The sequence below is a fragment of the Camelina sativa genome, chromosome 14, assembly GCF_000633955.1.
Source record: "Camelina sativa cultivar DH55 chromosome 14, Cs, whole genome shotgun sequence".
Lineage (NCBI taxonomy): Eukaryota > Viridiplantae > Streptophyta > Magnoliopsida > Brassicales > Brassicaceae > Camelina > Camelina sativa.
Window position 1 is genome coordinate 7,817,728 of NC_025698.1, and position 13,941 is coordinate 7,831,668.

At 32.5% G+C, this 13,941-nt stretch overlaps 2 protein-coding genes across 2 annotated transcripts; one reads left to right on the forward strand and one right to left on the reverse strand.

Annotated features, from left to right (window-relative positions):
* LOC104740334 lies at positions 3,483-4,718 on the forward strand. The gene is made up of 2 exons (XM_010460889.2): positions 3,483-3,799; positions 3,954-4,718. The coding sequence occupies exons 1-2, from the start codon at positions 3,572-3,574 to the stop codon at positions 4,440-4,442; spliced, it is 717 nt and encodes a 238-aa protein (XP_010459191.1). The 5' UTR covers positions 3,483-3,571; the 3' UTR covers positions 4,443-4,718.
* LOC104743342 (auxin-responsive protein SAUR41-like) lies at positions 13,188-13,928 on the reverse strand. The gene has a single exon (XM_019235748.1). It carries the CDS (start codon positions 13,770-13,772, stop codon positions 13,326-13,328), a length of 447 nt encoding a protein of 148 aa, XP_019091293.1. The 5' UTR covers positions 13,773-13,928; the 3' UTR covers positions 13,188-13,325.

Below are 13,941 nucleotides of genomic sequence, written 5' to 3' on the forward strand. Positions count from 1 at the left end.
GTAACTTTGATTTGGTGAATGAAAAGTTGATGTTTGAATAAAAAAAACAAATAAATATTGAAAAAGTTAGTCGGTGGTGGTGTAAAATCCGATCTCAGACTGCTGCAACTTCCTTTATGGCCTCGGAATTTAAGGTTTTCAGATGCATTTTTTTTAACAATTAGAGTTAACTTTCTTAAAATATTATCATTGCATATAAAAGGTGAATGCCATTAAATTTCCGTATTAAAAATCCTTACCGATCTCGCATTAAAATGCATTCAAATCCCAAGACTAGTCTCGCTACCATTAATAAATATATGTCCAATTTAATTCCTACTATTATTATATGGGTCTCCCTATATACATTTAGGGCTAGCCGTCTTAGTTAGGACTTAGGAGTACCTTCCATAATTTCTGCTAGAAAAAAAGGGACTAAATTAATTTATAAGTTATTTGGTGAATACTTTATCTGTTCCAACCAACTACTCCCAATGAATATTACTCATTTTAAAAATAATAAAGATAATTAGAAACAAAATAAGCCCTAAATATTTGTAACATGCGTAATATATTCAAAAATCAAGCACCTATAGTGTGCATCTATATAAGGTCCCTTCTTGAGGAAAACTGATACTGCTAGAATTAATACTAGTAAAAGGAAAGGTACGTGCATGTAGTTTGAACAGTCTCTGTGTGTATGTTGAAAATTAAAGAGCTTTTAATTTGTGCTGGTGTCGTGAGAATGTCGTCCGTGAGCATCATCACTTCCTCACCTTTTACTTGTATTAAATAAAAAATAAATTTCAGATTTATCGTAACGTTTTCAACGTTATTATTTAAAGCTCTTCAATGCATACACTTTCCTCTTTTCCCCTAGAAACTCCATTTAACTAGTTGTCCCACCAATATATATATACATACGTTTTTTTTGTAATTTTATTTTGATGAAATTGCAAATAGCCCATATACTTATGCATTTGGTGGCAGAGTAATTAGCACTTCGATATCGTTATTTTCCTTTTATCATCAATGACAGTAGATAGACCTATGTGTTGTTTCTTCCAATGTAAAGAAGGACCGTCATTAATTCCGTTTGCTTGCTGAGCACATTTTCCGGTATAAAAAAAAAGGAAGAAGAGAAGATAAAGCAAATACACTAGCTAGTACATATTTTAAGGACTACTTTATTAACCTCCCATATGGAATACAAATGATACGTGCCTAATTATTGTGTCAAACAAAAGAACGGTTTAAAAAAACTAAAAATCAAAAGTTCGATAATTTGGATTAGTTGGATGAGCGGAAAAGTTCGTTGCCACCTCCGACGGCAAACCACGTCATACATGGGCACGAGCTCGTGTAATAATCTAACCTTCTCTTTAAATTTGAATAATAATTTAGTAGTTTGAGTTGGTGTCAAAATATAACTACAAATAATACTCCTTCCATTTTATAATATAACGTTTTCAAATTTCTAACCAACTTTTCAATTAATTTCATATTTTGTAATATATAGTCTTGTTTATGATTGGTTAAATTTTTTTAAAATAGTTATTTTTTAATAATATGCGTGTTTTAACTAAAACATCATATATTTTGAAAAGGAGGGAATAGTATATATTATTATTTCTTCTATTTCCCAATATATAGTTTTGGTACATTTCATACAAATTCAAAGAATGCAAGTTAATGATTTAAATTAAATGAAAGTAGCTTTCAAGTCAAAAATAAATTAGTAATTTAATTAAAAATATCACATTAAAAGTAAAACGTTATTTTTGTAGAACAAAAACAAAATTCCTAAACGATACTTTTTATAAAATGGAAAGAGTATTAAAATATCATTTTAATTATATCCATTTATTACAGACAAAAAAAAACATAAATGATACCTTTCTAGATTGTAAAAAAAAACACAACAGTGTAAAGTTTTTTTTCTAACGTCTTACAACGGTTACTAATTTTAATATATTTTCTAAATTGAACATATATATATATATATATATCAAATGATACTTGTGAAGATAGTTTATTCAAACTAAAATAAAATATAAAGTACTTGAATTCTTTAACTCCAAATTATAAAATGTTCAAGTTGAAACAAAAAAAACAAAACCCAAATAGAGATGTCATGTGAAGTCTAATAAATCTTATCGAATAAAAATAATTTGTAACAAGATTTCATGCAGAAGAGTCAAAATTCTAAACTCGAAATCATCAGTTTTAGTTTTGTAAACTTAAATTTTTTAATTTCTATTAAAGTATAAACAAAATGGTAGAATTCCTTAATTTCAAAAGAATTAGTCTTTTTTTTTTTTTTTTTGTGCAAACAAGAGTTAGTCTATTCTGATGAAAATATATCTTTATAAAACTATTTCATTGTATTTCAACACCAATTCACCATAGTTGAATATAGGTATCCAACAACAAAAAGAATATAGGTAGGGAAGGTTGATAACATCTTATATTTTGTATGATTTAGTTAAAACATCTTATATTTTGAAACGGAAGCAATATCACTAATATATGTCTAATTTGAAACCTTCCGTTATAATAAGATTTCGAAAAGTCAAGATTTATAAATATAGGCAATATAGATTGGTCATGACTAGCTATACTAATGATGGATTACTCAAAATATAACATTCGTACCACCAATACATACTTCATTTAAATATCTTTGACGTGCCAAATACAAAAGAGGACGAACTGCATTAAATACGTAATTCATCAATGCGTAATTAATTGGAAGTTTGAAAGTATTCCATAAAAACGTTTTGAAAACATGATTACAAGTGTAAGTAGAGAAGAGTTAGGAGGGGCAAAATATGTAATTTAATTGAATAGAGAAGCTGAATCTACTTGTAGTTTCCATGCATTTAATGCATTTTTTGTTTTAATTTTCTTTCTTCGCATTTATTACACTTCGTGTCTGCTTCCTTCTTGAATTCCTCCATCCACACATTTTTCTTGGCCTTTTGGCAAAATAAAGTTCTAAGTAATTTTTTTAACCAAGAACTTGTAATGTAAAGTTTGAATTTATAGATGAAATAACAAGAAAAGAGAGCTTGATCTATAAAGTACTGAACTATACAACCTTTGGAATGGCAAACAGCAATATAGCATTATGGGTTTGATACTTTGATGGTTTCTACTTAGCCTTCCCCACTAAGGCATGAATGGTTTCAATCCCCAATTTCTAAATGTAGGATTTGAAAGAAAAAAAAATGAAATGATTCTACAACTGCAAAAAATACAAAAATTAACATGAAATTAAACTTTAACGGTAGTACAACACATTAATAAATTTTTGCATGCAAATACTGAATATTAAAATTACTAGAATTTTGTAGAATAAATGAAACAAAATCAATTGGCTATAAATTTACTATAACCGTCCTCTCATTAAACACATGAGACTCTTTTTTTGTTTCTTAATAATTTGGCCCCATCTATATAACTCTCTCTGCCTAACCAAAGAGACCNTCTCTCTCTCTCTCTCTCTCTCTCTCTCTCTCTCTCTCTCTCTCTCTCTCTCTCTCTCTTTTGCTTTGCTCTCTCTCTCTCACACTTTCTCTGCTTTTCTGGTATGACTGCTGACGTGAGCTCTCTCGTACGGATACTGAGTAGGTACAAAGACGATCGAACGGCGGCAAAAGATTCAACCGGACCGAGATCAACGGTTGCGCTCATGACACGCGATCTCCTCGGAGGCAGCAGTTGTGGGGGACGAGTAGAAGGAGGAGAGGATAAGTCCCTGGAGCTTGACCTTGACCTCCAAGTCCCTAACGGTTGGGAAAAACGTCTTGACTTGAAGGTTTCCTCTCCGTATTTCTCTTCCTTGATTCTTGTGATTATTTTTCTTTTTCCCGAGAAAATCTTTAAAGTAAGAAACAGAACGAAACAGAGTCGAAAAAGAAACGAATTTTTTTCAGGTGGGTTGCTGCTAACATTGTGAATTTTTTGAACAGTCAGGGAAAGTTTATCTGCAACAATGCAATCGAACATGCTCGTCTTCATCGACACATCATCATCAACAGACAGCTCCGAGGTTTCAAGATTTAAATTTCCCGCCGACCCCCGGTAAATCTACGGCGAAACCATTGTTAAGCCTCTTCGACGACGACGCAAGCCTCGAACTGAAGCTAGTCCCTTCTTCTCTCTCTCCTCCTCCTCCTCCTCCGTCTCTCTCGTATCTATCGAGTGTTTGCACGCTCGACAAAGTGAAAACGGCTTTGGAGCGGGTGGAGAATAATATAAAGAAACGCCAATCGCCAGAAGAAGACAGCGTTTGCGATCAAACCGCTTCGGACGCGGCGTCTCAGGTGGCGGCTGGGTGCCCAGAGTGCTTATCGTACGTTTTGGTGGCCAAGAACAATCCGAAATGCCCGAGGTGTCACTCGTTTGTTCCTTTGCCTGCCATGAAGAAGCCTAAGATTGATCTCAACATATCGATTTGAAAAAAAAAACTCTGGTGGGTAACAATTGAATGGTTCTTATTTTTAGGTTCGATTTCTGTAAATGATAGATTAATCAGAGGGTTTCATTGGAAAGAAATTGAATGCGAAAATAGGAAGATATGAGGGTTTTTTTTGTTGTTGTTGTCTATATTGGATTTTCTGATAAATATTTTTATCTTATTTTAAAAAGATACTCTAAAGTCTAAAGTAAAGACCAAAGAGGTAACAAAAAAAAAAAGTTTTAAGTCTAATGGATGAGTACAATTATATGGTCAATAGTTTTAATTACATTTAATTTTCAACTACTCCTAATTATTCCGCAACCCAGTGCTTCTCTTAGTCTAAGGAGATAACTCCAAGTCACGGTTTAGTTCGAAATTAGTTGAAGAAATTTGTAAGTTACATAAGTTACATTATACAGACTATTTTACCCCTTACTAATATATTATTTATTTTTTTCTATTGGTCAATACATTAAATTCGTAGGAATAAAATTGAAAAATTTACCAAACATCTACATTGGAAATATAAAATAACACTTATTTTGTAACAAAATTTTCAGTTTAAAATGACACTTAATATGAAACAGAGGGAGTATTATTATATATACTCCTTGTTTCGAAATATCACTAGAAGTCACATATACATAAGTTACATGACACTTAGGCCATGAATGGAAGCATATAATTTGCGGTATTGGCAAAAAAAATTATGAATAACGCACATAGTCACCATTCACCATTATTATTCAGTTGTTTGCGTTTTTCCATAAAGTAAAAAATGATTCATTTGTGTTTTTCCAACGAGTATAATAACTCATCGACCGCGTTTGGTTTTTGATCCTTCAATTATACAGCGGGTTGTTTTAAAAAACGCACCTAAATAAACAAATTATTTATTTATGTTTATTTTAACTTATGATTTGAAAATAACTAATCAACATTCTATATATCAACAAATTTCTCTGTGTTAAATTTGTTTTAATTTAAAATTTTGTTAAATGATTTCATAAATTTTTTATTTAAGTAAATTTGGATATTTAAGATTCAAAATAGTTTTTTATTAACGCAAAGAATATTATAATTTACAATTATTTTAATTATCTATATTTTTACTAGTTTATTCATATAACTATTTTAATAACTTTATTCATATAATTATTTTAATAACAACAAAATCTATACATATATATAATTTTATTGTGAACCGCAGTTATTTTTTTCACCAATCAAACATTATTTTGTACCGCTTATTTTGGAATAACCGCACTTGTTCCGCAAATACATTTGTCCCGCACATACCGCAATTGAACCGTACCATACTAACAAATTTTTTGTCCCGCACAATTAAAACCACAGTTACCATTTGGACTTTAATTAATTAGTTAAGTGAATAAGTGGCAAGTACGAAGCATTTACTGCCAGGCATAGACTGTAAAGTCTGTAAATACATAAAAATAAAAACTGGCGAATAAATATGAATTTAAGTGGGAAAAACTAGTCATTAAAGTTTTGCTGACGTAACTTCACTTTCATAACTTAACGTTGATACCAATAAAATAAATAAAAACTTCACTTCCGTAGGGCAACGATGCATGTTATCGTTCATCAGTTCATGCTCACGCAGATACATACTACTACTACTCTACTTATATGTAAAATATCAGTCCAATTTAATTTGTACCGGGTTTCAGTTTTAATTTATTTTTAGTGCATTAAGACAGAAATAAAATATAAAATTGTATGTTCTTGACATAATTTAATTGAAAAAATAATATATATATATATATATTGATAAAATTAATTTCAGCAGTCTAATAGATGTATACGTTAATAAGTAGGACCTAAACTAACTTCGTAGAATAACTTTTTCATTAAAAACATTCCTGATGGATTACGGTATGCTATACGCTTTGGTTGGTATTTGTCTTTATCAAGTTATTGAAAGCTCTAGTCTATTTATGAGTCTACTGTTACAAACTTTAGTTTAAGTGTCAATACATGATTTTATATCATAACATTATTTGAATTAAATAAACATTTAAAACTAAAGATTATTGGCAACAAAGTTTAATATACATAATAAACTCCACGGTTCAGCATGTCCAAAAACAGATTAATAGCATGCATTCAATACAAACAAAAAAAATTGCATATTTTCTTCTTCTTTTTTACTGTATGCAAAATTATTTATTTTATGAATAACACGTATATAGCTGATATAAACGATTCTTATTATAAATTAATTTGATAACTCATATCCAAAATATAAGTTCCGAATAGTGATATAACTAACAAAAACATCTCTATATACAAGTTTTGTTATTATTCGAACAATAAAACTGCATCGCACTTGCGCATGTTTCTATTTGGGGTCATAGGTGAACTTTTTGGTATAGTATTGTATATTTTTGGACATAAATTATCGAGAAAATCATGCTAGTGTAAACAAAACCAGTTAATTGGATGGCGACCTTTACTAATAAATACCAGTTAATGCTCTTAAAAACATTTTTGAGTTAGTTTTAAAAAATCTTTTAGGAAAAGTCTAAAATCTTCAAGTCAGCATCTTACATTAAATTATGCTGGCACTTAGTATTGCTTCAAAGGCAATCCCGAAAAGGGAGAAATACCATTTCTGATTGTAAATAATAATAATATTCAAACGTCATTATATTGCACGTCAATCGTTATTAAATAAAAAGGGTCATGGAAACAGCGAAAATTCAACTTCCCTAATTATGCAATTTTTGATAATATATTTAGTGCGATATACCTCAAGCATTTTTGTATCCAACATTGCTTTCATTTTCTCAGATTCCTTTTGTTTTTTGTTTTCACATTATTTCTCAGCCCGTAACGATTCTACCTACAGTCTCCACTCTCTCCGTCTTTAATAAGTCCTCAGCCTTTGTCTTATTACGACTATCAGACTATGTTTAGTCAGCTAGGATTTCGAAAAGGTGTGGTGGAAAATTTGAGGTTAAATGACGTTACTGTTCTTGGATTTCACTAAGTTAGCTTACATAGTAATTTAGACCCATCTAGAAGTTAACATTACCATAACCAGCTCAGGCCCAATACGATGTTAATTTGTGTGATCTCAGTTTAAAAGTTTCTTCCAAATTACACTTCTCTGTTGTTGTTATTGGTATGTAAATAAGCATAACATTTTTTTCTTATCGGTATGTAAATTTATACAGGTATTATAAATACTCAGTTACTTACACACATATATGCGTATGAATTTATGATATACAAAGTCGTGGTAAATACATCATTAGTAGTATTCCTTTAATAAGAGACACTAACCAATTCTTGATCTAGTGGTGTCTCCCTAAAACCCTCTAAATTTTGTAGTTTCTAATACCTTAAGTTCGAGTGATCATATGTAGAAGAAATTATAGCAAACATGGTCTCGGCTATAAAATTATCGAAAATTTTCACCTAAAAAAAAAAACAAACATATATACAGAAGTTAGTATTTTTAAATTTTAATAAGTGTAACCATATACTACAAAAGTTGGTGTACGGATTTAAGGTTGCCAGCTGCAAACTCATGCTTTGTTGTTTTATTTATGTACCTTATTTTACTTTATGCGAACTAGTTAGCTGTTAATTTAGTTTCCCCAACTTCGTACGAAATGAACTAGCACACATATGCCATAGATTTGCCAAACCAACCTTTAAAGGCTTTTAGCAATCATAGACAGCCACATCACTAGTCGTGCTACTTCTTTTTATTTTGTAGATCTCGATAATCCGGAGTACATAGTTCAACACCGTATCATTCATCTCGAAAACATTATTACAGATATATGTATATATATAGATACATGATAATTTATAACCGATAATGCTATTATATACTATAATCCATTTTCTAAATTGTTCTTTATATTTACCAAAATATCATCACCATGAGTCATTGTAACAGTAATGTATTTTCATAGCTTTAATTGTTTGTACGAGCTTTGGTTTTGGCTATTACAATTTTGAAGATACAATGCTTCTATTTTATTTCCTTCATATAATTGTAGACATGTATATAAATATGCATAATCGATTTTAACTTTGAATAGTTATATTAAACACACACACAAAGAAAACCATATATGTATATATATCATGTTTTCTTTTTGTTGGTTATATTACAAATAATTTTTTTTGTTGTTGTTGTAATTTTGGTCGAATGTCTTCGACTGGACCACCTGTAGTATATATATATACAAACGATTAACGATCAACCGTTATCAACTTATCATAGCTACCATCGTTGTAATACTTTTTGTCAATATATAAAAATTCCAATGCAAATACTGTATACTAATATATAGTAAGACCATTTTTTTAAATTTTGCTGACAATGATTTATTCTAATAAGCAGTAGTGGATTATCCACTCAATTAATGTAGTGATATGTATTATGTACATTTAGAACTTTCGGTGTCAGATAGCCTTAATTAAGGTTATGTTATATAGAAAGGGGAAACAAAATTGAAACCTGTAAATGAAAGGTTAAAGTTTGACCTAAACTAAATACTCCCTCCGATCCCATATAAGTCGTTCTCGACTTTTTTTAGTAGATTAAGAAAACAAACAATTTCACTGTCTTAATCTCTGAAATTAAACTAATTTACCATGTTATTTTTTATTTTCTTTTTTATTCAATAAATTATTTTATTTTTTCTTTTCTTTATCTTTTTCTTTGCGAAAATAGAGTCATAACTCCAATTTATTTTGTCTGCACCGATTAGTTGATTAAGAAACATAAATCTCAATTCACTTGATTCCTCAATTGATCTTATCAGGGAGATAAGCAATTGGGAGTGCAAGCTGAAGCAAATCAAAACCAAGAGCGGACTCCATAACTGTTTTCAAAGCCATGGCTTCGGTCGATAAAGCTGACGCCGTGAATCGATGGGAGCTTGAACCTTCAAAAAGGGAGAAACCTAGGGCATCTTTGATAATCCAACCCAGTCCACAATTTTCTGAGGATCTGGTCCAAGCGGTGTCGATAAAACAAGAGAGCTTTGCTGGGTTTGGTTCATTGGTTGCAAGCGTCCGAGGTTTATGCAAATTGACAAGGGATTGTTGAGCTTTGTGCCAGGCTTTAGCTTCGATTATGGCTTTAAGGATGGTTTCTTCTTTGGTGAACTTTCAATCTGCAAAAATCCTCTGATTTTGTGCTTTTGAGAGGATTTATCGGCCAAAGTTTCCGTGAAGCAGAAGTGTTTGCAATAGAGAGACGATGACGAAGAGCTCTGTTTCATCTATTCTTCTTACTCCTTTTAAATCCTCAGTTGGTACATTTTGCTCTGTGTTTTTCTCTATTGGCTTAAGCATAGAGGGTTTTGTAGAGAGACTTAACAATGGCTTAAATCTTGATTTTTTGCAGGCAAAGAAACGCAATTCACCGCCTCCGAGTATGCGTATTAGAAGAGCAACTGCAGGTGCTTTGTTGGAAGATGAAAGAGAAGCTCCAAAGTCTATTTCAAAGTTGGCTTCTCCAAATCATGAATCAAGTACAGTAAGTTGGAAAAACCAGAGAAGATTTTCAGTCTACGAGGAAGACTTAGCACACTGAGCAAGGTTTGTATAAATTTGAATGGTAATGAATATAGTATGAAATTCACAGATTCTACTTATGTAATCTCTCTAGATCCAGAGGATATGGAGAAGCGCGGCGGCGAGTTGGTGAGCAAAGAGAGTTGGCAAGAAGGATTCCATTTGTATGACTTAGAGAGCTTCTCATTGAATTCTTTGAGAAGGTTGTGATGCTTTATCAGTCGTTGCAGAGGTGAAAGGTATTGTCTCTGTATCCTCTTATTCTAATTCTGATTTTTAATCTTCTCATGTCTAGACCTTTGTTAATTTGGTTTCAGCATCTATAGACCATTATGGTATCGATGGTGTATGAAATTCACAGATTCTAATTCATTTAATCATTGCAATTTGGCCTTTTAGTATTCTTCCCAATTTCAATTACTAACAACTTTTACTAAATTAAATACTTCCATGACTACGATGAATAGAAGTGGAGGGAAAGGAAAAAAATTCATAGAAGAAGAAAGCTAATGGAGGCAACAATTAAAATTCAAATATTTTCACAATTCTTTATATTTGGAGTAACGTGAATTTGATTGATCATCTTCCATGGCTAACTTCGATCTAAATCTTTCACTTTCAGAAAATACAAACCATTCCTTTGATTTGAATACCATTCCAGCGAATAGTGATGATCATGATTCTGAATATGGAGGTTTAAGAGATGACGGTGGCTACGTTCTTGCGGGTGAGGAAACAATGGAAGCAGATGTAGATCCAGCTGTAACGATTATAGCATCATCTGAAAGTACCATCGTTATCAATCTCAACATCAATCCAACAGATGAATCAGTTGCTGATATTTTAGAACTACATGCCGATGAATTGTATGAAGAAAATGAAGATCACATTGGAGACCAAGGTAAGTTGAATTTTTTTTTAGTTGATTTATATGTACTGTTATTGATGTCAATCCATATTCTCCATTTTGGATCAAGAGCAAACGAAAATGAAGAAACTCAAGATCACTTTGTTGGAGAACAAGGTTAGTATTCTTGTTAACTTGAAGAAGATTTTTTAAAAAATTACATCTGATCTCAAGTCTGAAGCTTTGTTTAGTTGCAGCTTGATGATGATGGTAATTTTAGTTTGGTTGTTCAATCACTTCGTCCTTGTTTATAGTATTCCAGCGTTTAGCAAATGACATGTTTTGCAAGATGAGCCGCTGCATCAATATCACAGTAAGCACCGCAGTTGATTTATTCTTACTGATTTCAGTTTTGACTATTTTCCCTTTCCTTTCTTTCCAATATTTGTTTCACATCAAAGGTACGACTGTTTTTTTGCAGAGAAGAGGCTATCCTGATGTCTCAACAAGAAGGTACATACTCTAATCCCAGGTTTTTGGAGTACTATGGCAAATATATCTCTGAATAGATATATTCTTTCCAGGTTCTTGCGACTCCTTCTTTACTGCTTCCATATTTTAGACCGGCCAATTTTCACTCACAGATAAGAAAAGAACTGAAGCAATGTTGCTTAGATGCTACCTGAAGCGTGAAATGCCACAATGGAGGTATCCTCACTTTTGTTACTCAGCAACCAGTTAGCAAGCTTTACTTGTCTTGTGATTCCTTGTTTTCATCTCTCTTTTTCCTTGAAAATTTAGGATTTAGTTAAGTCCAAGATGCTATCAATGGATGAAGATAACTTCAAAGAAGCCATTGAAAGGTGTAAAAGATCATTTCTTTTTACGTGAACCACTTTGATCGCTTCATCGTTGAAACATTTGTTTTTTGTTGCTTGTTTCTGGTATGGATATGTGAACCTCTGATATTTTGAAACTGGATTTCTCTTTTTTTATTATTTGGAGAACAAACCATAGGATAACTTATTGGTGATCATATAAAGAAGAGACCACTAGTAGAAAATTCAACAGCAAAATCTAGTAATAATATGGAAAATAAATTTTATAGAATGTCAGAATCATGTCTTGCATCTCTTTGTCAGGATGAATTTCTCCTTCCGCAATGAAGTGTTTGTTGAGATCAAAGTCATGCACCACTTTTGGCTTCACATCAGTAATCTCCTTGCTCAAATGAAAGTCTTCTTCTTTCTCAGGGACTTTGTTGAGATCAAAAGCATCCACCACTTTGACATTAGTTTGCTTATCTCCATTTTTTTCTACTTGCACTGGATTTGCCATTTTGTTGCTTTTCAGGTTTGTAACTAACCCAATATATATTGTTAAGTGACTCTTGTGATATCCATCATTAATGCAGTATGTTGATGTAATATTTTCAATATTTGGTATTTTCAGTTTTAGTAATCTGTGTTAGTTTAATTAAGGGTATATTAGTAATTTTGGTTGTGTTATTCTATTTTCCAAAACTAACGACACTTAATAAAATAAAATAAAAATGTCCTAGAACGACACTTATATGGGATCGGAGGGAGTATACGCTTGCTGATATGCAACTAATAACCTCTTATCTATAATTTCTGTATAATTTTATTTTACAAAAGCTCTAAAAAAGTATACGCCAACAAAAACAGAGTGCATGTCGACTGTGCAATTATATAAAGATATACTTGTATATATAGTAGTATATCTTTATATATTTAAATATCAATGGATCCCTTGGACGTTTTATCTGATGGATCCGTACGGTGCACACAACTCCATGCTTTATTAGAAAATGACGAAACTAACCAGGTGCTTGTCTATAAATTACCATTTTCGGGAACTTAATATCTTCGTTTTTTCCGTTTGTGGATGCAGAACATATCCTTCCTAGTAGTATGTATGACTTGATCAGTAGTATATTAAACTAATGAAACAAATCAACTGTTCAGATTCCCATTTTTTTTCTTTCCTGTAAGCTCAATTGTTTGTTACATAGTTGAAATCGAATTTTGTAGTCCTAAGTTTGCGGTGGTCGAAATCCATAAATGTACCAACTCGTACGGTTTCTTGGTAGCACACCTATGACTTGTATAACTAAAACGTGCAATTCCGAAATTGAGCTAATCTGATTCATAAACCAAACGGTACATATAACGTGTGGGACGCACGTTTCTTTCGTCTTCTCTGTTGTTGTTATTTTACGCTTTTTATATTGGCGGCCAAAACCCCCCCAAAGACGTTTCAATTTCTGCATTTTCAGATTATATCATTCTCATATTATGTTTCTTGATCGGCTAAAACAAAGATTTAAGTGAGCAAAGTATATATATTTACAAAATCGAGATATAGAAAACGGAAACTTGAAAAAAAAAAAAAAAACAGAGAAAATATCAAATCGCCGAATTTGGATTATTCATGTTCAAAAGCTAGCTACTCTGTAGTTTCAAGTATCAACTCATCATCACCGGCAAGCAAAGAAGCGACGAGATCCTGTATATTCTCACCGGATTCCTCGAATCCCCCTAACCGGAGCGTCTCCACCACGCGCTCAAACACGATGACGTGGCAAGGGATATGAAGAACTCCTTTCTGAGCGTAACCGTATTCTTGGGCTGACCGGTTAAGCAGACCGACGAAGACCGGGTGGTTCATAAGCTCTGCGCTCACAACAAACCTCTCCATCTCTTCGCCGACGTAGACAGGCACGTGACCGGCGGGGACGGTGTTGACTCTTCTCGCCGGACATATCGACCACGGAGGCGGCGCGTGGATACGGTGATGACCGCGGCGGTTACGGAAGGAGGAAGCTGAACGGCGGATGGAGAACTCGGAAGATGAGTCGGCGACTCTAGAGAGGCGGCGGATGAGATGCTTCATTTGACTCCGGCGGTTTAAAGTATAATGAGAGATAAATTTGAAAACGAGAGAGAGAGAGAGAGAGAGAGGTTGCTAGTAGTAATATATATATAGAGAGAGACAAGACATGTAAAGATTATGACGAGAACATAGAGGCGAGGGTACATAAGCAAGTACTTGCCAGGTACAA

Excerpts from the sequence above, each read along its gene's own strand:
- LOC104740334 (XM_010460889.2), top strand. The coding sequence starts at position 3,572 with ATGACTGCTGACGTGAGCTCTCTCGTACGGATACTGAGTAGGTACAAA. Across the intron at positions 3,800-3,953 it reads AAAAACGTCTTGACTTGAAG|TCAGGGAAAGTTTATCTGCA; the intron begins GTTTCCTCTCCG and ends TTTTTTGAACAG.
- LOC104743342 (XM_019235748.1), bottom strand. The coding sequence starts at position 13,772 with ATGAAGCATCTCATCCGCCGCCTCTCTAGAGTCGCCGACTCATCTTCC.